Source organism: Megalobrama amblycephala, linkage group LG3, assembly GCF_018812025.1.
Source record: "Megalobrama amblycephala isolate DHTTF-2021 linkage group LG3, ASM1881202v1, whole genome shotgun sequence".
Lineage (NCBI taxonomy): Eukaryota > Metazoa > Chordata > Actinopteri > Cypriniformes > Xenocyprididae > Megalobrama > Megalobrama amblycephala.
Window position 1 is genome coordinate 12,480,272 of NC_063046.1, and position 25,432 is coordinate 12,505,703.

Genomic DNA, 25,432 nt, shown 5'->3' on the forward strand with positions numbered 1-25,432 from the left:
TGTTTAAAAAAAAAAAAAAAAAAAAAAACACCTGCTACTAATACAGACTATAAATGTTTTATGAGTGTTCAAATGAATATACTGTAAAATGAAAACTGACCAAACACAAATGCTAAAGTTGAAATTTTTATTTGGCTTTTTTTTTTACATATACAGTTAATTTTATATTATATATATACAAATATATTCAGTAGAGTCAAGACCTAGTGCATGAATGGTTCACGGTGAAAACATCATGTCATTAGTGTGGCCTTGGCACGTGTCCTTTTCTCTCGGCTATCATTCGGTTGTTGTTGCCGTCCATCTGTCTGTTGCTCACTGATTATGTGAGAACCAGGCTCCATGACCACCTCATCTGCGCCAATACTGTGGATTTTAAAAATAAAACATTAGTGAAAGTAATGTCAGCTATGCCAATTAAATGGGATCGCTATTTGGCCATTTATCAGTAGTATCTGTCAATAATCATAGCTGATTTACAGAAGTGGGAACTCTATTAAGGCTGGAATATGAATGCTAAAATGCAAAGAGTTTTAAACACTAGGCATCATACTTGAAATAGAAAAACTGGGCATCATGCGCTTTCAAGTTTGGTTACTCTTTATTTTGATTGTCCACTTTAGACATTCTACTAACTATAAGTAACTTTGAAACTACATATCAACTAACTCTCATTAATTTGCAACTACATGCAAAGTTTGCAAAGTTACTTGTAGTTAGTAGAATGTTTGCTGGGGAAGCATTAAAATAAGGTGTTAGATATTAAGCAGACAGAATACTAATACTCTAATGATTTCTACTTGACATGTAGTTCCAAAGTTACTTATAGTAAGTAGAATGTCTTAAGTACACTATCAAAATAAAGCCCAATTGTTTCGAACATAACATACTCAGAATGCAGAAATGTGCGTTTCATTGCTAGGAGACGCATAACAAATGAAAACAATATATGTTCCAAAATTGGCTCAAAATATCAAACATGTTTGATATCATCTGGATGGAATCAGCTGATTTTGTGTGAAATCTGTCAACCCTGACTGGCCCTGAACTTCGGCAACTAGCGTTAATTCATCCAGAGGGGAAATCTGTGCAAAGTTGTGTAGTGTTTTCCAGCATTTAGCAGCATAGGCTACCATCCATAGAAATGAGAAGAGTAACAGAACAAGCTAAAAACTAAGGAACATACACACCTGTGCAAATTTGTGTATCTGCTCAACCACTGCAGCAAACAACGCCCCCACACTCTCATCAATCAGACTCTGCATATAATGCACTGCTTCCTCATCTGAGAGGTCCAATCGAAACTTGTCCTGAACCTGCAGTGGGCAGGCAAAGAATAAACAGGTTAAAATCTCATTGCTCATTTTATTCTCGCTCTGAAATTTTGGGGCCAAACATCAGGATTGCACAAACCTTTTTTACGGTTTTGTCAGGCTCCAATGCAATGTCCGGAATATTCGCATCCACCATCAGAGAGAACAAATTCAGAATGAGATTGGAGTATCTGCATATGAGAACCAAACCAACAAAAAAAAAAAAAGGTTATGATTTCAGGTAGACATACAACATAGGAAGTAGGTCTCATTTAACGCACCTGCGTAGGTGCAGGAAGGCAGTGTAGCACTGTTTCCTGAATTCCTGGTATTGTTCGCTCTGCATGCCCCCCATCCCTTCCACCATTTCCTTGCTCAGCTTCATAGGGGGTGGCAGTGGTTTAGGGTCCCGACCCAAAATATACCCAAAATCGATATGAAACAGCTTCCCTGCGAGCCAGAGAGACATATCAGCACATCCGATCTGTGTTTTTAGTGCATAAAGTCATTGAAAGCTGTGGTGCGTTTATTGAGTGTACCAGTCTTTGTGAGAAGTAAATTGTCTAGATGTCTGTCTCCAACCCCTAGGATGTAGGTGATGACACAATAGCCCGCTGAAAAGTATATCATGATTTAGTACATGTAAATAATGATTTATAAAAAAGCAAATCATTAATAAAGCTAAATAAAGTACTACTGGAATCACAAACTGAAGCTCACCACAGCTTTTAACATATGTGTCCATGACTTCAGAGCTGATGCCATACGGACCCTTATCATTCGGAGCGTGCTTTCGAAAGAAACTCTGCGTGGAGACATAATTAACCAATAGAAAGCATTTACTATGTGCCAAAGCAACTTGCACCTACAATTCTATTATACTACAAATAGTAAAATAGTAAAATTTTATTCTAAAATATTAAAATAAAAAGTAATATTTTTATTTAAAGTCAGCATGAAACGGAAGCTGCGATAGTCTTTTCTTTCCTATTGTGACGTATATCCAAATGTAACGTTGCTAACTAAATGGATGCAGATGTGAATGTCAGTTTGCAGCCAGCTGTATAGTCCCAACCTCCGCTGAGACATACGTCATGAAGAGAAGAGATGTCGTTTTAAGGTGGTTAGGTTAATGTTTTTGATTATGATGGCATATGAATTTAAAGGTGCCCTAGAACGTTCTTTCACAAGATGTAATATAAGTCTAAGGTGTCCCCTGAATGTGTCTGTGAAGTTTCAGCTCAAAATACACCATAGATTTTTTTTAAATTAATTTTTAAGTGCCTATTTTGGGGCATCATTAACTATGCACCGATTCAGCGCGCGGCCCCTTTAAATCTCACGCTCCCTGCCCCCCCGAGCTCTTGACTCTATATACAGTGCATAAACAAAGTTCACACAGCTAATATAACCCTCAAATGGATCTTTACAAGATGTTCGTCATGCATGCATGGATTGGATCATGTGAGTATAGTATTTATTTGGATGATTTATTAGTTTGATAGTGCTCCGTGGCTAAAGCTAACATTACACACTGTTGGAGAGATTTATAAAGAATGAAGTTGTGTTTATGAATTATACAGACTAAAAGTGTTTAAAAATGAAAATAGCGACGGCTCTCGTCTCCGTTAATACAGTAATAAAAATAAATATCATGTTATCATGGATCATGTCAGTTATTATTGCTCCATCTGCCATTTTTCGCTATTGTTCTTGCTTGCTTACCTAGTCTGATGATTCAGCTGTGCACATCCAGATGTTTTGCCCTTGTCTAATGCCTTGAACATGAGCTGGCATATGCAAATATTGGGGGCGTACATATTAATGATCCCAAATGTTACGTAACAGTCGGTGTTATGTTGAGATTTATATAAGAAGGAGGAAACAATGGAGTTTGAGACTCACTGTATGTCATTTCCATGTACTGAACTCTTGTTATTCAACTATGCCAAGGTAAATTCAATTTTTGATTCTAGGGCACCTTTAAAAAAATAAAATAATGATGGGCATGGATAAATAATTTACAACAAGCACTGCAACAATCAAAAAAAAAATTGTCAATTGATTTAATGACAACTTTAAATAAATGACAGGCTTGTCCTATTCACTATCCGCGCTAGGCCGCATCACATTTTCAATTTTACTTCAAGTAATTGAAGTATCAAGTAAGAAGAATCAAGTAAGCCTTATTATGATCATGTAATGCAGGGGTGTCCAATCCTGCGTTCCTAAAGATCTTAGCTCCAACACACCTGCCTGGAAGTTTTGAGCAATACTGAAGACCTTTATTAGCTGGTTCAGGAGTGTTTAATTAGGCTTTAAAGGGTTAGTTCACCCAAAAATGAAAATTCTGTCATTTATTACTTACCCTCATGCCGTTCCACACCTGTATCAGTGTATCGAATCATGATTCGGATCGCGTGTCAAACTGCCAGCGGCTGAAATCACGTGACTTTGGCGCTCCCAGCAGATTCGATACACTGATTCATTTGTGCTCCGAATCTTCCTGAAGCAGTGTTTTGAAATCAGCCATCACTAAATAAGTCGTTATTTTAGTTTTTTTTTGGCGCACCAAAAATATTCTCGTCGCTTTATAATATTAATATTGAACCACTGTACTCACATGAACTGATTTAAATATGTTTTTAGTACCTTTGTGGATCTTGAGAGAGGAAGTGTCATTGCTCCCTATGCAGGCCTCACTGAGCTATCGGATTTCAACAAAAATATCTTAATTTGTGTTCCGAAGATTAACGGAGGTTTTACGGTTGTGGAACAGCATGAGGGTGAATAATAAATGACAGAATTTTCATTTTTGGGTGAACTAACCCTTTAACTAAACTTTGCAGGAAGGTGGCCCTCCAGAAGCAGGACTGCACAACTGGTTTGTATTGCATTACCTGAATGTTGCCTTCAGTCGCCAATACCTCAGCCACAGGCACTGACTGCACAAACTGCATAAAACCTGCAGACAAATCATATGCATCCAGTGTGAAACGTACATTGACTGGCTCATGGTTTTGCTCTGCACACAATAGGTGAAGCAGTACTGACCATGTTTGGTGCTGGTTGCCAGAACTTTGTATGGAGTCAACTTTAGGTCCAAATTCTCTTTCCTCAGCAACTGTTGAAGATAAGAATGTTGAGAAAGCTAACAATCAACTAAAAATTCTATTACAACTCATTTTTATTTTAGCGGTAGCATTATATAAAACAAAAGAAGACTACAAAGAAAATGTAAGATATGGATGAACTATGTGTCCTGTTGGTACACTGTGAGAAGATGTAATGCGATCTTCGGACCTTATCCATGAGTGAAATGATCTGCAGGATGAGCTGGTCCTGTCTCAGGTCATCTCCATGTTTAAAGATGACTGGATATTGCTCCCCATCCTCTGTCTTAAAGATGAGCTTTGCCGGCATCAGAGCACTCTGAAAAAGAGAAAAGCTGTAGTCAGGTGTGGATGGATGCATGTGAGACGTAATGGATATAAATGATGCACAATACCTTAAAGAGCGTTGCAGTCTCAGGTATGATGCCTTTGATGCGGATTTGTGGTTCCAGAGGGAGAGGGATGGGCTCGATCTCTGACAGATTCACCTTCTCATTATCAGCCAACAGGCTCTGTAACCGTTCTGTCTGTCAGAGACAGAAAAAAAGAAATGTCACAACTAACTTTACAAGTGAACCGATTCCTCGTGATCTACAGCAGTTATTCTGTGTGACGTTCCATACCTTTTTCTTGCGGTTTCCGCTCTCTCTCTGAACGGCCTTCATGAGCTGCACTAGTCTGTCTACAAACGTCTGCTGGGAGGCCAGAAGGGAGCGCATCACTCTTACACTCTTATCACCCTGGAAATAGACACAAACATCACATATTATTTGAAATATCTTTTATTTAAACACTTAACATCTATTTACTTTTATCAACCAATCATATGTATGAGGCATTCATTTGTAATTTAATCAGATAAAATCACTTTTTATAATGGCATACAATTTATAATGTTATAAAAAATGTTTTCAACATTGATATTACTAATAAATGTTTCTTGAGCACCAAATCAGCATATTAGAATGATTTCTATAGGACCATGTGACTGAAGACTGGAGTAATGATGCTGAAAATTCAGCTTTGCCTTCACAGGAATAAATTACATTTTTAAACATACTAAAATAAAATAGAAAAGCTATTTTAAATTGTAATAATATTTCATGTATTTTCAAATATTTGCTGTATTTTGATCAAGTAAATGCTGCCTTGGTGATCATAAACATTACAAAGTCATACAGACTCTTCTGAACAGTAGTGTATATCATCAAATCAGTTTGTTTTCAGTCATGTGGGTTCAGATTGTGAAGGTACCTTGAGCAGAGCCTGACTGAACCGCCTCATTACATTGAGGTACATGTCATGGGTTTTTGGGTCTCTCTGCTGGGTGTCCTGATCCTCACACTCCACAATTACATACCTGCAGTAGAAGATAATGTCCAAACATTTTCTTTTAATTTTAAATTTTACATATGTAGTCGGTGGAACTGGCAAATTGTTGTTAGTCATGCAAGAACAGAACTGCAAAACACCTTGTTGCATTACTCACCAGTATAAATAGTTTGCCAGTGTGGAGTTTTTGCAGGCACGTGATATAAGGAAGGTGCACAGATCTTGCTGTGGAACACAGGAAATGCACACCGTTACATAATCTCCACATCCACTTTATCTAAAATTAACTGGTTTTTTTTTACACTTACCTCTAGATTTTCACCATCTGTTCCTTCTTTGCCTTTCTGTCCACTGGGCATCACGGTGATGGTCGATGCCATCTGGGAACTGGGAAAAAATAAATCAGTAAGTGGAACCCTCACGGTTTTTTGTTTTTCAATGTTTAATTGTTTAGAAATCTGACTACACATATTGAGAATCTCTGGAAATTGTACATTCAAAGATGTTGATTCTAGGAAAAGAAATGTAAAAAATGTTTTGGGGGGAAATTTTCACATAGACACATGTTCTGTGAGGTTGCAGCTGACCTGTCTAGATCTATTGTTGAGCTCTCCACCAGAACCCCCTGACTGTCTCTCTTACTGGCAGGCTCCAAACCACCCTGGATATCATTGAAGTTCTCATATTTCAATGCCTGTACCAGCTGGAGCAAGTACATTAGCAGATCCTGCAAGGAATTACAAAGAGAGATAAGGTGTACATGGTATGGTTATGGTACGTCAGATAAAAAAAAAAAAAAAAATCAGAATTAAATGTTTTTCTACAGAAATCAGATTCCTTTAATGCATGAATCTTTTAGTTGTCCCAAAAGATTCCCATTGGTACTGGTGTGCGTAATTAAGTATAGTTAACACTGCACTAGAAAGTATAAAATCATTAGTAGCACTTTAATTTACTGTCCTGTACCCCATGTACATACAATATTACAGTAATTACAATGGGTAATAACTAGGTACTAAGGAGCTACAGAGGATTTTTTCGTCAACTGAGAAACCAAAGACTGTTAGTGAGTTTGTGAAATGAGCGCATGCGTAAGAACAACCCCCCTCCTTCACAACTCATTTCGAAGGAACGTCTCCCAAAACTCGTGCACGAGTATTGGAACACGAGTGTTTACCACCGGCATTCGCTGTTAGTGGATTCATTATGTCGGACTCACCGCAGGTAACTCATAATCTGCAGTTGTTACTCCTGACAAAAACATTGCATGCGGCACCTGTGGAAAATGGAGCGCACACGTCTCTCACAAGGAACGTAATGGCAGTGATTGACAAGCCAGAGGACCAATCGTTTACGCGATGATCGCGTAAACGATTGGCTGATGTTTTTTAGGCCCTACCTCGTGCACAGATGATGTATATTAATATTATTCCTTTCAGTGCACCTAATAAATAGTCTTTTATCAGTTAGTAAAGACAGTTTCAAGTAATATTGCAAAAATGTATAAAACAAAACATCCTCTATAGCACCTTTAAAGGGTTAGTTCACCCAAAATGAAATTTCTATCAAGTACTCAAAAAAAAAAATAGTCGTTCATGTCGTTCCAAATTTGTAAGTCAAATGTCGTAAGATCTTCAGAACACAAATTAAGATATTTTTGATGAAATCCGAGAGGTTTTTTTTTATCTCCTGTAGAAAGCAACGAAATTACCATATTCAAGGACCAGAAAAGTTGTAAAGACATCATTAAAATAGTGAACGTGAGTACAGAGGTTTAACCTTAATGTTATGAAGCGACGAGACTACTTTTTGTGCGCAAAAACAAAACAAAGTGACTTTATTCAACAATTTCTTCTACACAGTTGATGCATTGAGTGCAGTTCAGCGCTTCCATTGTTCTACATCAGAATGTTGACACGCGTGCGTAGTGCTGCTCACATGAACAGCGACGGGCAATACTAAGCCTGCGTTCAGACGTAATAACACTGAAGCGCTGCACTGCGTCAACTGCGTAGAAGATTGACAGGGTAGAGAATAAATTGTTGAATAAAGTCGTTATTTTTGTTTTGTTTTTGCACACAAAAAGTATTCTCATCACTTCATAACATTAAGGTTGAACCACTGCAGTCACACTGACTATTTTAACGTCTTTACTACTTTTCTGGTCCCTGAATGTGGTAATTTCATTGCTTTCTATGGGAGATTTAAAAAAAAAAACCTCTCGGATTTCATCAAAAATATCTTAATTTGTGTTCCGAAGATGAACGAAGCTCTTACAGGTTTGCAATGACATGAGGGTGAGTACTTAATGACAGAATTTTCATTTTGGGGAGAACTAACCCTTTAACCTACCCCTAAACATAACCGTAGCGACCTCATATTACCCAGTATTTTCTTAGGTACGTACACTGTGGGTACACATATTGTAAAATAAAGTGCAACTAAATCATTTGACACAAAGATTTGTTACAAATATCTACACCATTGACAATGTGACTAACGTGCACACAAACACATATAGACTTTACCTCATCGTCAGCCTGCTGCAGCCTTGCGACAGCGTAGCGTCTGACCGTGGGATTGGTGAATTGAGAGGACAGCAGTTCCAGGGAATCCTCCACATCCATCGGCCGCCACTTTCCCAGCAGCTCCAGGGCTTGTTTGGCCTCCTGGGGCAGATCCCAGTTCACGCACTTCAGGAACTTAGTCAAAGCCTAAAAACAGAGCCACAATGAGATCCTGCCTTGGACACAGATTAAGACTGAGACAACACACTTTTACCCATGGTAAACATGAACATAATTTCAAAAGTTTGGAGTCGGTAAGATTTTTTGTCTCTTATGCTCATTAAGGCTGAATTTATTTGATAAAAACAGTAATATCATAAAACAACTGTTTTTAATATATTTTAAAATGTAATTTATTCCTGGGATGAAAGCGAACATAGAAAGAAAATTCAAAATACAAAGTTCAAAAGAAAACCATATATTTGAACATTATAAATGTCTTTACAGTCACTTTTGATCATTTTAATGCATCTTTGCTGAATAAAATCATTCATTTCTTTCCTACTGACCCAAAACTTTTAAATACTTAGTGTACATGTGCTCGCTCACCTTTTCTTGTGTGGTGAGGTAGTATCTAAACTTCCACACTAGGTCCTGTTCCTCAGAGCTTAGCTGTTTAGTGGGTGGGTAGCTCACTATGATCTATGACATTTAAAGATATACATATTAAAAACACATCTGCAAAGATTTCTTGTGGACTTCTTTTTCTCTGCATCACTAACATTGAGTTGGTCACGTGTGGCCGCATTGGGTTTGAGATCGTGGTCAGACGGTCCGCTGCGCAAACTACGGGCCAGTTTATGATGCTTACTCTCCACAAGGTTCTCCTGCAACAGAACATCAGCATCATTAAGTACTGACTCAGTCATTTAACAGCAAAAGTATTTTTTACATTATCAAGTGCCAAAATGTACAGCAGCACTTGTGTGTAAGACAGACGTTTATAACAGATTCTCCAACCCATGAACCCAAGTTAACTTTTTTGTTTTTATTTCTACTCACCATGCACATCTGAGGGTCAGGGACTTTCACAATATCTGAACTGGTCGGCAAAGGGGAGGATTCATCTGCATCCTGAAAAGAGAGTCATTGAAATTTACATGGCCTTTTAACTACAATCCTTTTCAAAATTTTGATCGATCACTGATTTAAAGTCAGCATAAAATGGCATTCACAACCCATTTTACTTCTGTAACGAAACAAGACATTCAAAAATGCAAATTGTAAAAAAAAGCTTGTGTTTAATCATCTAAAAATGATTGGTTAAAGTAGTTATTTCTGACTGATAATTTGCAGTTAATTGTGAGGGACCTAAAAGTGTCTTTTTTTACTAGGATAACAGTCAAGTTCAGCCTAACAAGCTATTCAACATATGCCAAAGTTAATGCTTCTTTTCTAACAATGTTATTACACATTAACCACATTAAATTACTCTATTAGCAATTAGTAAGATTTTTGAAAAGCTGCTTTCCCAACAACAAGCATATGCTAAAATGCTTAAATAATTATTTGGCTATTATTTAACATTAATATCACAGCCTAGTCAACTAAAAACTTAGAAGTGATCAAGGCTGATACATTTTGATGAATCATGCATTAACAGGAAAAGGAAACATGGTTGTTTTGATTCAATATTGACTTTGTAGCAAAAAAAAAAAAAAAAAAAGGATATACCTTTTCATAATACACAATGCTATATTCTCGTTCGCCACTTTTGACACGGGGGAATTCCACCATTAGGTACATAAAATTAGAGCTGCGTTTCTCACTCTGTAGAGAAAAAACACAAACATTATGAATCATCTTAATTTGACATGATTGTGTTTTTTAGTTTTGAGGTTACAAAATTTACAATGATGCCACATAGTGACACTTTTTACCCCAAACCCTCTCACCTCATTGATCATCTCAATCTCTCTGAAGGTCAAGCGATCCAGCCAGTCTACTTTAACCATGTGACCCTGACGATGAGCTTTTGTTAGCTGGGAGAGACAGAGAGAGAGAGAGAAAGGCAAAGAAAGAGAGAGGTAAACTTAAAGAAGAAAATACATGTTTTGAAGACCAGTAACACTAAGACCTTGTGTGCACAATCCTTTAGCCAATCATATGACTGCAGCGAGTCAGCAAGCAAGAGCCTCACACACAAAAACGCCCATTAGCAAAGGAAACTCAGAGCCAGTACAAAGTAGTAGCACACTAAGATGACTCAGCCCTTTCTAAACAATCAGTTAGTAATAGTTAGTACATTAACACATCTCATCTAAAGGCCTCCAAGAGGACTTTGTTTAACCAGCCATACTTGTGTTTTAGTGGCTAAACATAATGTCCATAACATTTCAAGGAATGTTCCCAGTTCAAAACAAGTTAGGCTTTATCAACAGCATGCACAGCAAATCATTCTGACTTAGATGAATCATCCAACACAACCATCTTTTTGTTTAATCTGTAGCTTTTTATAAATTGTCCGTTTGATGTAGGACTGTTTCTCTAAGTGGATGAACGTCTGGTTATACAGTACAGACACGATTGTTGTGAACAACAGGTTTTGGCAAATTTACCAACTTTTACATAGTCATAACATGAGTTGAAAGCTTTAGTTGAAAGACATTGTTAAAAGTTGTCAAGCTGTATTTGACCTGCTTATATTTTTATAGCAGAGCTGCACGATTCTGAATAAATTGAAAATAACATTTTTTTTTTGTTTGTTTAAAACAATTAAACAAAATAACATGCAATTTACTAGAGGTTCTGTCTATTTTTTTGTTTTTTTTGTTTAAATCTCTATGAATTAATGATTCAATGACTCACTCATAAAGATTCAGCATTTTTTAACAAATCTTTCGAATGGTACAAAGAAATACATTATTTAACAGTCACTTGTCGCCACCTACTGGTGTAATAATGTAACTGATGCAATCTTTATTTGAAGCGTCAAGTTACTTTTAAGTAGGGCTGTCAAACGATTAATCGCGATTAATCACATACAAAATAAAAGTTTGAGTTTGCCTAATATATGTGGGTGTAATTATTATGTATATATAAATACAAACACATCCATGTATATATTTGAGAAATATTTACAAGTATATGTATTTATTTATATTTTTATATAATTTATATTATATATAAATAAATTTTTTTGTACATAAATAACATATTTCTCTTAAATATATACATAAATTTGTGTGTATTTATATATACATATTATTTACACACATTACTCACACTCAAACTTTTATTTTGAATGCGATTAATCGTGATTAATCGTTTGACAGCCCTACTTTCAAGAGGTGATTTACTCTATTTTGATCGCTACTGTAAACATCAGTGTTAATATCTTAATTTGAATATTTTAATTAATTGTAGCACATAAATAATGATACTGTGTGGTTGTAAAGCTGTTTCATACATGATAACTGCTCTCTCTGGGTCAGCGGCAGCGAAACCAATGCAGATTTGGATGTTCGCTGTATTTGTACTAGTCAAAGGTTAAATAGACATAGCCAAATTATTGTCATTTAGGAGTAAGATTACGTGCGTGTTTGAATCGCTATCGTGATCTTTTAACGATTAATCGTGCAGCTATAATTTATAGTGTCATAAAAAGTGTTTCTGATGCCTCAGTTCCCCTAAACACTTGGTGTGCTTTATAACAGCTTCATTGCTGTGCATAAATTCTCAAAAAGTTATATAAAATGTTAAATCAAAAAATTGGTGAGGGCAAGCAATGTCCAAAATGTCAGTGCTTAAAAGTCCAAAACACACAGAAGACAATATACTTATCCTATTTGTGAAAATGGGGGTCAAATTAAACAAGCTAAATATGGAACCCATCCTATATCTTGCCCAAATATATGAGACAAGCACACACTCATACACACACATACACACACACATACATACAGCATTCCTGTCCTGTTTTCTCTCATACTCACGTCACTAAGTATCTCCAAGTCTGGGCCCTGGAACAGAGGGCAGTTAAAACATGTCCTTTTACAGAACACACACATACACACACACACACACACACACAATCACAATCACACTCCCCAAACATTCTCAATTCTCATTCTTTCCACAAATTAGGTAATCTATAGACATAAACAGCACATCCATCTATCCCAACCTGCCACCCACCTTTCATTTAACATATCCCTCATGTGCAGTAACTGTACACAGGCATATTTCTCGCCTTTCTGTCTCAACTGGGCTTCTCCACTCCCCGATCCCTCAAGTTACTGACCTTGGCCAGACGGCCCATCTGGTCCTCTGCCAGAGTGCTGCTGGTCCTTCCTGGTGTACTAGTGGGCTCACTGCCATCACCTTCCACGCCCGGCCACACCTTCAGATCATGCATGCCCTGCCGGAACATTCTGGTAGACAGAAGTAGAGAAATGAAGAAGGATAAGAGGGGATAACAGATGTAAAAAAGGGGTGGTGTGCAAAAAAAAAAAAAAAAAAGATGCATTTGGTGTCAGTGGTACTAATTAATAGCATTTCTCTGTTTCTCATTAAAGTCATGTCAAAAGTGACAGAGTCAGCTAACTAAAGAATTTAGCCATGGCATCCTAGTGCATAATTGGTGGATTGCCAAGAAAGCCTTCTTTTCAAGAACTAGAAGCATGATCCTAGAAGCAAGATTTTTTATGTTTTTAAAAGAAGTTTCGTCTGCTCACCAAGGCTACATTTATTTAATTAAAAATACAGTAAAAAACAGTAATATTGTGAAATATTATTACAATTTAAAATAACTGTGTACTATTTAAATATATTTGACAAAGTAATTTATTCCTGTGATGCAAAGCTGAATTTTCAGCATCGTTACTCCAGTCTTCAGTATCACATGATCCTTCAGAAATCATTCTAATATGCTGATTTGCTGCTCAGTAAACATTTATGATTATTTTCAATGTTGAAAACAGTTGTGTACTTTTTTTTTTTTCAGGATTCCTTGATGAATAGAAGTTCAAAAGAACAGCATTTATCTGAAATACAAAGCTTCTGTAGCATTATACACTACCGTTCAAAAGTTTGGGGTCAGTAAGAATTTTAATTTTTATTTTTTTGAAAAGAAATTAAAGAAATTAATACTTTTATTCAGCAAAGGATGCATTAAATCAATCAAAAGTGGCAGTAAAGACATTTATAATGTTACAAAAGACTAGATTTCAGATAAACACTGTTCTTTTGAACTTTCTATTCATCAAATAATCCTGAAAAAAAATATTGTACACAAATATTTTGTACAATTGTACACATTAAATGTTTCTTGAGCAGCAGATCAGCATATTAGAATGATTTCTGAAGGATCATGTGACACCGAAGACTGGAGTAACGATGCTGAAAATTCAGCTTTGCCATCACAGGAATAAATTACTTTGTGAAATATATTCAAAGAGAAAACAGTTATTTTAAATTGTAATAATATTTCACAATATTACTGTTTTTTACTGTATTTTTAATTAAATAATTGTAGCCTTGGTGAGCAGACGAAACTTCTTTTAAAAACATTAAAAATCTTAGTGGTTCCAAACTTTTGGACTGGACTGTATATCATATCCAAATGTCCTCCAAAAACTAGACACCTCAAGAAGAGAGTATGTAGCAGAGATTGGTGGGCCATAACCATTCAAAAGTGTTTTTTTTTTTTTTTTTTGGGGGGGGGGGGTGCGTTTTTGAAAGTAATAGTTTAAATATAATTACAATTTAAAATAGCTGTTTTCTATTTTAATATATTTTAAAATGTTGAATTTTCAGCAGCCATGTGGAAATTTTTTGTGGAAACCGTGATGCAGTTTTTATGGATTCTTTGATGAATAGAAAGTTCAAAAGAACAGCATTTATTTGATATACAATTATTATTTTTTTAACATTATAATCGTCTTTACTGTCACTTGATCAATTTAATGCAGCCTTGCTGAATAATAAAAAAGTAGTGTATGTGAGAAATATTTGAAACTGGTTGTGAAATTAACAGATTTAAAGGTTTTCAAAACAGTTATTCTTATATTCAACAGACTATTTAAGATTTGCACCTCCTCTTTTATCCAAGGATACATTTCATTCAAATAGAGCTCAATCACATGACATTTTCCAGTTGTTTACATGAAGGCTAATGAGGTACAAAACCCAAGTAATTTCTGATGGAACAATAGACCTTTACCCATATTTCCCAAACAGGGTGACTGTAGTGCCCCCAACAGGTGTGGCACGGCCGGGTCCATACACATCCCAAACAGTTAGAGTCACCTGGGCACTCTGAGGCAGGTCAGGGTACTTCACTGGCAGCCTAAGCCACTCGTTCCAGCTACGATGAAGAAAAGACAAGAATAATCAGTCAACAAATGAAATCTGAAAGTATTAATGGCTTTTTTTTTTTTCTTCAAATTAACAAAATTAATTATACTTGTCATTTATCTATGTAAATATGTGAAAGGATGATAGAGTACCAAAACATATAGGCCAGGGGTCAGCAACCTATGGCACTTCTGGCACGCGGAGGAGTAATCGCTTGCATGTGAGCAAAACCGAGAGAGATGTACTTATTTCATTCATATAAAGTACCTATAATCTGCATACAGATCTACATTTTGAGGTGATCATTCCTCAGTAACACAGCTTCTTTTATTAAGTTAGGAGTTATAGATACTATTAAAGTGTGAGAATTAAACTGCACAAATCTCCATGACAAAAAGGTTGCCAACCTCTGATATAGGTTATATATCTCTGCGACGCATCTCTGGCATATTTTGTTTGGTTTCCTGCTTTGACTCATCATTGGGTCACATATGTGTAAAGTAAGCCACAGTGTGATAGAGATTAACTGTTGTTAAAAGTTCTCACTTCCAGCGTGTGCTGAAGGCCTTGTAAGATGTTCGTACTGGCAGAGCGAGTGGCTTTCCCTCAGCAAAGACCTGACAGGTGACGTACAGGTCAGAGCAGCTCTCCTGATAGAGTCCTGAGAATCGCAGCATGGGGTCCTCGAGCAGAGATTTATAGCTCTTCTGCTCTCTCTTGCCCTCCAGACTGCCTCTGCAAAAACAAACACAAATAAAACGCTATTTCTGCAGTCTGCAACACAATGTCAAGATATTTGAGTCTAAATGTCAGAAGGGTTATTTGACCAATGATTTCCATGACTTTTCCCACCCCCCCCCAAAAAAAACTAATTGTTAGTACTGTCATTTGTGGAACAAAAAAAAAAGATTCTGCAGGATGTTAAGGCTAATATCTTCCAGAAACTGGCAGTAAGGTGTGGGAGTTCACTTTTAGTCCATCTCTTATCCTGAAATGTCCGTCTTGCAGAGATGGACTAAAAGTGAACTCCCACACCTTACTGCCAGTTTCTGGAAGATAAATTCTTCAAACAGTGGTACAAGAGGATGTGGTGTTGGTCATTCAGAAGTCACTCTCAAGCTGTCTGTCTATAAGGCCTATAAAAACCCAGTCTTCATGTATTTTATAACACTTCAGTTTGTGATTCTTATTAAGAGCGGGTCATTTTTTAGGATTCTTTAGCTAACCTAAGTCTCTGAGATCCTGACACCTTGCACTTCTGGAGACTCCAGGTAGGTTGCAGTTCTGGAAAATGGTGGCACTGGAGACTAAAGGGTTCTTGATGGTTTCGCACTTAATTCTTCACCTTAATTCTTAATTATTTTGCTGTTAACATGTGTCTTTTCTTCTCCACCTGTTTTTGTATGACCCCGCTGACTCAATGAGCATTTTGCTGTCCCTTGGTCATGCTTTAACTTTGCACTTTCTAGTATTGCATTAGTATTGCGACCTTCTCATGAGCATTTAATAATTTTTGACTTTTCAGTCTGAGTTAAATCTCTTTTGTGGCTCATTTTGCCTATAAAAGAAAACCTGCCTAATAATTCTGCACACCTGAATATAAGGCATTTTTCATTTCCAGCCTTCATGAACAATTATATATCACTTATAAATGATTAAAAACAATATTAATAGTAGTTATTGAGATTGATGTGGATTGGAATTGGTAAAATGTGCTTGGAAAAAAAATATGATCAGAAAATCAACTTGCCTAATAATTCTGCACACAATGTAGTGTGCAGGTGCTTTTCACTGCAAGCCAGTCTGCCAGGAAATGCACCCCCTCATATCTCCCACTAGGGAAATGTCACATCCATGAAACTTAACCCACTTAACCGCATCAGTCCTATAACAATGCTCTCTAAATAATTTTAACTGGGACCAACAGAGACAATTTTTGGAGGTGGGTGCTTTTCATGGCAAGCCAGTCTGCCAGGAAATGCACCCCCTCCTCATATCTCCCACAAGGGAAATGTTTACGGTTTTCATACAACGTTTCTTTTTTGCTTCCTGTTTAAGACCCCACCCCCGACCTCACGCATTAAATTATGAAGGTCAGCCCTGTCAAATCAAGTGCTTCACATGGTGGCAATTTGGCTTCATTTTCTTTCAGGAGCGTAACGTTAAAATACGCACTTTTAATAAAACTTACTTTTTTCGGGCAAGTGTGTTCATATAGAGGCCAATGTGAATAAATCTAGATTTAAATTCAAAGAGACATGACATGTTGTTTTATTCTTAACCAAATTGAGGTGATCTAAATATTATGGAGCGCTCACTCTCGTTTCATTCATACTGGAAACTGGAGGGCGCTCTCTCGCAGAATATCAAAAATGGATTCGTAGAAGTAATTCAGCTATTCGCTGTAACAGCAGCTGAATAAAAAGCAGAAACGTCTTGACTGATGAAACGTGAAGACAATAAATACACGATTGCGACAAGATATGGATTATGTACGCTCTTCAAGCCATCTCAAGGTATTTATTGACAAAAAAGTATATAAATAATGCAGTGCTATTTGACAGACTTTTTAATGTTTTTGAAACGAAGTCTCTTATGCTCGCCAAGGCTGCATTTATTTAATCAAAAATACAGTAAAAACAGTAATATTGCGAAATAGTATTACAATTTAAAATAGTTGTTTTCTATGTGAATATATATAGTAAAGTGTAATTTATTCCTGTGATGGTAAAGCGGAAACATTATTATCAGTGTTGAAAACAGTTGCTTAAAATTGTTGTGGAAACCACGATACATTTAATTTTTCTGGATTCTTTTATCAGCATTTATTTGAATTTATTACATTAGTTCATTAACATTTATTAAATAGAACTATGTTGTAACATTATAAATGCCTTCTGTCACTTGTGATAAATTTAATGCATCCTTGATTAATAAAAAGTATTCATTTCTCTCTTTTTTAATCTTGCCACAATGAATGGTATCATGGTTTCCACAAATATATGAAGGATCACAACTGTTCTTGAGCAGCAAATCAGCATATTAGAATGATTTCTGAAGGATCATGTGACACTGAAGACTGGAGTAATGATGCTGAAAATTCAGCTTTGACCACATATATTGTTAATTTTACAATATATTAACATAGAAAACAGCTGTTTTAAATTGTAATACTATTTCACAATATTATTGTTTTTATTGCATTTTTTATTAAATAAATCCAGCCTTAGTGAGCAGAAGAGACTTCTTTCAAAAACATTAAATAAGTGTAATGTTTCCAAACTTTTGATAGGTACTGTATATTCTCTGCCTTATTCTGTGATCTTTTTTTTTTTTTTTTTTACATTGTATAAAATCCATGAGGACTTAAAGGTGCAATGTGTAATATTTTCTGTCCGCTAGAGGCCTATTCAAAACAAAGGCGTAGCTTCATGACGCCAAGTTTGAGTGTGGAATCTTGGGACATGTGGTCTTCACTTCAACGGACAGTGCAAAAGAATAGGGACTGGACTCGGGAAGAAATCATGTTCATGGATGCGATTATTAACGTTACTGTAATATGAAGCAGAGCAGGAGCGAGTGTTGTGGGAGCTGAACGAGGCTGCTGGAGCGATTGAGCAACACATGCCTCACGAGCAGCTGAACTTTTATTATGACACAGTCGCCGGTGCCGCTTCTGCTATTTTGGTCATGAGTATGAGGTAACGCAGCTCTGTTTATCATATTAGATACATATGAGTGTTGAAATGATGTTATAACGTTACTCTGTGCGTTCGCTCGGCGGCGGCTGCTGTGAGATACTGTTACACACTGCAGTAAGATTGATCGATTTTAGAATATTATATTAATAAATGCTGGGTGGCTTGTGTTGATAAATGGCATGCAATTAATTTTAAAATGTATTGTATGATGGAGAAAATTCTGTATTACTGTTACTGAAAATAAAGCTGCATCTGATTATGCTATGTTAGCTACTTGACAAAATAGTGTTTTTCTCTGAGGTGTTGTAAAGCATTGTACTCGCAAAAAAAAAAATCAAGAAAATTAGATATAAACAATAAGACTAAACGTGTTGAGCTATATAACAATAATTAGTTTTCTGTCTATAAATATATCAAAACAGTTATTTCCTTGTCTATTAAAGCATGTAATATATTAAAGCATCTTTGGTGTTTCCATGGTTTCTACATAATAAAACCGGAAACCGAGGGTAACACGGGTATGACGCAATTGACAGGCGACTCCTCACACGTCCCGGAGCCTTGGTTAAAATTGCAATTTTCTCATGATTTACAAACAGTTGGAAACATTTAGGATATTGTAAGTACTCAAGTGAACAAAATATATAACACTGTCCTAGTGGTTTTTGGATATTTTACTGCAAAATTCTTACATATTGCACAATATCTTGCATATCTTTAATGCACAAGTGTTTGTAGTACATAAAACAATAACAAAATATAGGCAAAAAATAATATAGATATTGGTTATTGTTCAGCAGTGTATCAGTGTATTTCTTATTAAAAGCAAATTGAAATTGAATTAAAAGTAATAAAATAATAATATGACATTTCTATCCCCCCCACTTCTAAAAACGATGTCTACGCCCCTGCTTTCTTTCTCGTGATGAGGTCTTGCATAAGTTTGTAAGCCGGACAAAAACTAGCGGTCATAAGAATCATTTATGATCTTTATTTATGATCCACACGCGGACAGAGACTCGTTAAGATCGAGTGAATAAGGAAACGGATGACAGATGACAGCCCTAAAACACAAAAGCTCTCGCTGGACTCGTGTTAACACTTTATTCTTCTGACTCATAGTGTTGCCATGCTCCCTTTGGTAAACAACACAAAAACAACTACTTGATATAATAATGGAAGGAAGATTCTTCCTTTTTACATTTAAAATTAAATCGCATTTGGTGACTTTATCGTTGTCTAAGTAGACACTTTATTTAAAATCATATTAATAAATTACATCGAGTAGATATAGATGTCTCGATCTCTGTTGACATTCTGCTGGTTTGACAGTTCTGCAATCAAAACAATGACTAAGGTCCAGAAACATACTCACATTTTCAGTTGGACGTTTATGTCCAAATCGCAACTATACACATAGTTAAACTTGTCTGTGTCCATCTTCAGTAATCGATGAAGTGTTATGCAAAACCGTAGTGCTTATAAAAGAAAAATGCAGATTTGTCAGGCGGTGGGAGATCAACTGCGGGGCCTGTAAGCAAAGACCCTGCAATGGATCTGCTGGAGTTTTTGCTTTTCGCAGCAGTTTATAGTCTTGATATAACGTCGCCTGATTAATGACAACCAATATGGCCGGTCAAAAATGCTAGCAGTCTTAATTTAAGACAATAATAAAGTTATAATGAACATCTGAAAGGGCTTCATCGCGTCCGCTTAGAAAGGAAACATTATAATCAGGCGTTAATAATCGATGTCAAGTTGTTCGATCGCCGCAGCGGCTTGTTTGGACTGAGCGGATCAGAAATGGCTTGTTTGGTCTGGTGAATCTTCCTGTTTGGTTTAAGAACGGATAGTAAGAGAGGACAAATTTTGTAAGGCGTTTAAAAGTCCTCTTGAATTGCATATTAGTTGTACAATGAAAATATTTATTAAAGCAAGTACTTGAAGATAATAGAAATCTCTCTTTTTTGATAAAGCTCATTTGATTTAGTTTCGTTTGCTTAAATATTTTTAATTAAAGGGATAGTTTAACCAAAAATGAAAATTCTGTCATCATTTACTCACCCTCAAGTTGTTCCAAACCTGTATGAGTTTCTTTCTTCTGTTGAACACAAAGGAAGATATTTTGAAGAATGTGGGACACCATTGACTCCCATAGTATGGAAGACAATGGTGCCCCAAAGTAGCCTTTGAGGGTGTGTAAATGATGACAGAATTTTCATTTTTGGGTGAACTGTCCCTTTAATATAATTATGCAATGCATTTTGTTAAAGAGGATGCATTCATTATGTCATGTGATTTTGTTTTGAATCTCTTTAAATTGCAAACTATTGTGGTCTATATCTGTAAGGATAATAAGGGTCTCAGATAACTGGACACAAGTTCCCCCTCCCATCATGCTCTTTGTAGGTAGAAGACTTTGCTTTCTGTAGACAAATGCTGTGAGAAAGAACTAGTGAATAATGCTTCTTTCTGTAGTCAAGGTCAGCAGGCCTTAGGCGAGTCTAGAGGGAGTCTAATAAAATGTTTCCAATTAAAAATGATTTACGTACATAATAAGTAATCATATTTTGGGATATTTAAGAAGATCAAAGTGGATAAAGATGAACCAGAAGTGTTCATTTATGGTAAATGGAAGTAAGACTATAGGCGTAATCTGATAATTTGTTTATACAATCAAATATGAAAGTCTTTGTTCTGTGTCTCATTCTTCCCACGTGGGCCCGCATGAAAAGGATCTGAAGCAGCACAGAGCAAAGTTTGTGGGACGATAATAAATAATGATTTTTTTTTTTTTCAATATATATATTGCCAATACAAGAAATGAATAACAGTTGTTTATATAACACTCAATCCATTGTGTGATTGTTTCACAAGATTGGATCTGCTGTGAAACCAGTAGGTTATGGCTTTTGTCAGCCATTCTGCACAGCAGGTGGACAAGTCATTTGCAGTTGCTATCTGTCTTTTGGGTGCATGAACATAATGTTCTCCAATGAAAATTTTATTGGTGTGTTTGTGTATATAGGCACCAAAATAGGTTGTGCTTCCTAAAAACCTCATCTCTCATCACATGAAGTATTTCTTGCCATCATTGGTGAAGGCAGAAAAAGAACCAAGGCAATAAAATGAATGAAAAAACAAGCTGTTCTTGCTTTTAATTTACATTCGTTGCAGCTTGGCATCTGATCACTTGCATCTAAATCTCAGTGCAACCTTGGGTCCCCCCTGCACATTAGTGTGTGGTTATGTAATAAATGGTGATGAGTCAGACCAGAACAGGACCGCAGTCCATTACATCCTCCGCTCGGGACTCAAGAGCTGTTAAAGAGGATAAGGCTCATTGCCACCCCTCATGTGTTCCGAACACTCACAGAGGGGGCTCTGCTTCCTTGCTCCCAAGTTTAAGGCCACATTCCTTTGAGCTGAAGCCAAAGGGCAGATGCACTCTTGGGATGATGAAGGTTTCCACTGTCTAACAGGTCTGAAGTTTTATATTCAGGAATTGCTTATGACCAACAAGTAATTGCTCATATATTGGATTGAGTATTTGTAGGTCTGATCAATCTGAATTCTGTGCAGAGCATCTTTGCATTTATTTTTATTTTCAATAAAATGGGTAGGGCAGATTTCATTTATTGTAAACTAAACTAAAATGATTTTGTAGAATAAAAAAAAAACTGATTCAAATGTATTTGAGGTTCTGTTTAACAATGCTTATAATTTAGGTTTAAACTGTATAGATCAGTGATTCCCAACAAGGGGTAGGGGAGAGCGGGGCACAGAGTAACGCGGGGTTGGTTGTAACACACATGGTTTAAAACTTTCCACACATGCCAGAATGATGAATCTTAGTGTATTTACTAGTTGCCATATCAACATTATATCGAGAAAAATTGTGCCAAAATTAAAAAATCTTTGGAAGATATCACTGAACATTTATTTAACCATAACAAAAGTATATTTCTTACTTAAGTTAACTATGCTATTCTATTCTATACTTTTATGAATTCTATTGATAAACCATGAGAAAAAGGTGAATAAAGACTGAGAGTCAATGTTCAGAAATGATTAATTATTATTATGTTTTGAACTATGCTGTGTTTTGCGGTGTGTTTGTTGTCAAACGCAAAAATTAGTTTATTTGTAATTATTTAAAAATGCCATTATTTTAAAACTTAATAATTGTATTTTATTGACAAATTTTTTTGATTAGATCAGATAATATTTTAAGCTGTTGTATGGTCATGTTACAGTGTGCCCTACCTATGGGGCATGTTGTCACATTTCACTTCCAGTCTTTTGGGGGAAATCAAGAAAAAAGTATACACTGTATTAATGAAACAAAACCACATAATTGTACTGGACATGTGTGAAATTAATGTGGGAAAAAAAATAAATACTCTGATCCCCAAGTGAATTTACACAAACAAAAAAAGTGTTACTTTGTGCCCCGCTCTCCCCTACTTTTAAAATTTTGCTTTGTTAAACTATGACTTTATCAATTAAATATATCAGTGGTGTCATTACAGTGCCTAGAGAAAATCATCATACCCCTTTGAGTACATTTTTTTGTTTTTGTACAGCCTGAAATCAAAACCCATTCCAAAAAAACCCTTTTCTAGCCTTATTAGCAAATATTGCCTTAAAGAAAAGAAAAGAAAAGAAAAGAAAAGAAAAGAAAAGAAAAGAAAAGAAAAGAAAAAGGCAACAGTTCTGAAAATTAATAATAAAAAAACAGGGTTGGAAAAGTCATCAGTCCCCTGATTTAATATCTTTTGCTTTAATTACAGCCATTAATCTTTTTGGATACGTACTAGCTTTGCACACCTTGATTGGGGAATATTTGCCCATTCTTTGCAGAATTGCTCAACTTCAGTCAAATTCCATGGTGAGTGGCAATGGACTGCTCTCTTTAAGTCCATCCACAGATTTTCTATCGGATTTAAGTCAGGGCTCTGACTTGGCCACTCAAAGACATTCACCTTCTTATCCTTAAGCCATTGCATGGTATGTTTATCATTGTCACCTGCCCATCTTCAGCTGTGTAGCAGAGGGACAGGTTTCCCTCAAGAATGTGGATGTACTTGGCAGCATCCATTTTCCCTTCAATCCTGACCAATCGCCCAATCCATGCTGAAGAGAAACACCCTCAACATAATGCTGCACCACTATGCTTCACAGTTGGTATGGTGTTTTGGGTGGTGTGCTATGTTTGCTTTTCGCCAAACTATTGCCTTTTTCTTTTCTTTTTTACAAAATTTCTAAGGTTTTTTTTGGAATGGGTTTTGATTTTAGGCTGTATAAGTCTATACTATTATAATTATTTCAAAAGGGGTATAATTAATTGGTTTGAGTAGGACAAACTCAAATTAAACAAATTAATTCAATCAAATTAACTTTTATGAGTATTTACAACTTTTTTCTTCTTTTGAATTCACAAAACCAACACTTTTTAAGTAATCTGAATTGTTTCATTGTTTTTAGTTTTATGAACTTGTTTCTTTAAATTTAGACAAATCTACCTGAAACTTGGCTGGGATTTCTATTTCCCAGCATGCTTTGCCATGACACTCAAAAAGGAGAAGTGTTAGTAGTGTTTAATGCTTTGCTGTCCCAATTTAGAAGTTTCTGTTATGTGGGTTTTTTTGGGGGGGTTACCATCATGGTGACGTGTGGAGCATGAGCTTATTTTGAGAAAAGGTAAATGATAAATCTTCTATATTGCTGTACACTTTCAGCATGCTATGCTAATGTTATCAAAGCAATGGCTGCATCCAAAAACTAGAAAATGCTGCCTTCGGAGGACACATTTCAAGGTGGGAAGGCATCAAGGCACATCCGACTCCAATGTTAGCTTCACTTCCTGTCTCCTGAGATACCTTCAACTGATCAATTTTTGAAGGCAACATATGTATCCTTTGATATAACCCTGTGTGGTCCATTCTGTGACAGCTGAGCTAGAAAAAAAAGTTGCATTTGCTTGTCGGGTTGTGTGTAAATGTATGTTTTTGACCAACATTTTCCACTTTTGATGTCATTTCTAGCAAGAAATTACTACTGTAGAAAATTAAATATTTGTTTAGTTCTCACCAAAGCTATTCTGCTGTAGATCATTATAGTCTGCAATAGTCTGTCCGAAATCAGTTTTGTGAGGTGCCTTCATGCACAAACGCTGCCTTAGTCATTGCCTGATAAGGCAGCAAAGCAACAAGTCAGCTGCCTAGGTTTTCGGATGCAGCCATCGTGTTACTAGTTAGCATTTGCTGAATTAGCTAGTTATAGCTAGCTAAGTGTCCACTACTAAAAATATAAGTTGAGATTACTTGATAATTTTAAAGGTGCAATGTGTAAATTTTATGAGGATCTATTGACAGAAATGCATTATAATATACATAACTGTGTTTTTAGTGGTGTATAAAGACTTTACATAATGAACCGTTATGTTTTTATTACCTTGGAATGAGATTTCTATCTACATACACCGCGGGTCCCCTTACATGTTAAGTCACCATTTTGTGCCGGCATGTTTCTACATGTTTTCTAAACGGACAAACTGCTCTACAGAGCGCGTTTGACTAGCTATTATGCAGTGCCTGTGACCCCCTGCCTACACAGGGAGCGTGCCTTGCAACCATGGGGACATTTGTGAGAGACGCTGCGTAATATCATTGCGCCTGCTGCACCCATGGTACTGCAGCAAAGTTCCTTGATTATTACGCCGGAATGAGAGTATAGTTCCAAGCCATATCGGCCTAGAAAATCGCAACTTGTCATTTTCCGTCGGTCTTAGTACACCATGTAACTACAGAAGAGTCAAGTTTTAAATAGGAGAAATATCGAAACTCTTTGGTCATTTTTGAGCGAGATGCTAACGGTCTAATCAGATTCAATGAACTATGCTAAGCTATGCTAAAAGTAGTATCGCCAGACCCAGAGATCGTCTGAATGGATTCGAAAACGGTAAAACTCAACTGTTTAACTCTAGGGGAGTTGGAAAATGAGCCTATTTTCAAAAAAAGTGGAGTGTTCCTTTAAGCTTAAAGAAGGGTGCTCGTGAGCGCCCCCTTTGCAGCTGGACTTTATCTGGCAGTCAAAGCGGCTTTACG

The 25,432-nt window shown here is 36.3% G+C and overlaps 1 protein-coding gene across 2 annotated transcripts; it reads right to left on the bottom strand.

The window, feature by feature from the left end:
- Positions 1-113: 113 nt before the first annotated feature.
- pik3c3 (phosphatidylinositol 3-kinase, catalytic subunit type 3) lies at positions 114-20,122 on the bottom strand. 2 transcript variants are annotated; one of them, XM_048183922.1, is made up of 26 exons: positions 19,699-20,122; positions 15,169-15,357; positions 14,489-14,632; positions 12,569-12,698; positions 12,261-12,287; positions 10,221-10,307; positions 10,000-10,095; positions 9,328-9,399; positions 9,048-9,152; positions 8,875-8,967; positions 8,287-8,472; positions 6,346-6,485; positions 6,067-6,145; positions 5,916-5,983; positions 5,681-5,786; positions 5,050-5,166; positions 4,822-4,953; positions 4,617-4,745; positions 4,368-4,437; positions 4,214-4,278; positions 2,034-2,118; positions 1,853-1,927; positions 1,595-1,763; positions 1,414-1,504; positions 1,191-1,316; positions 114-366 (listed from the first exon to the last, which is right to left on the bottom strand). In XM_048183922.1, the coding sequence occupies exons 1-26, from the start codon at positions 19,761-19,763 to the stop codon at positions 352-354; spliced, it is 2,661 nt and encodes an 886-aa protein (XP_048039879.1). In that variant the 5' UTR covers positions 19,764-20,122; the 3' UTR covers positions 114-351. The 2 variants fall into 2 exon arrangements, with proteins under 2 accessions (XP_048039879.1, XP_048039880.1); XM_048183923.1 differs by lacking the exon at positions 12,261-12,287.
- Between the last annotated feature and the right edge of the window lie 5,310 nt (positions 20,123-25,432).

What these genes read in the sequence shown, in the direction of transcription:
- pik3c3 (XM_048183922.1), bottom strand. Translation starts at nt 19,763, where the DNA reads ATGGACACAGACAAGTTTAACTATGTGTATAGTTGCGATTTGGACATA. An exon ending in ACTTGGAGATACTTAGTGAC is followed by an intron (nt 10,308 to 12,260) that starts GTGAGTATGAGA and finishes TGTCTCTCCCAG; the next exon opens with CTAACAAAAGCTCATCGTCA. An exon ending in CTGGCAAACTATTTATACTG is followed by an intron (nt 5,787 to 5,915) that starts GTGAGTAATGCA and finishes CTTCTACTGCAG; the next exon opens with GTATGTAATTGTGGAGTGTG.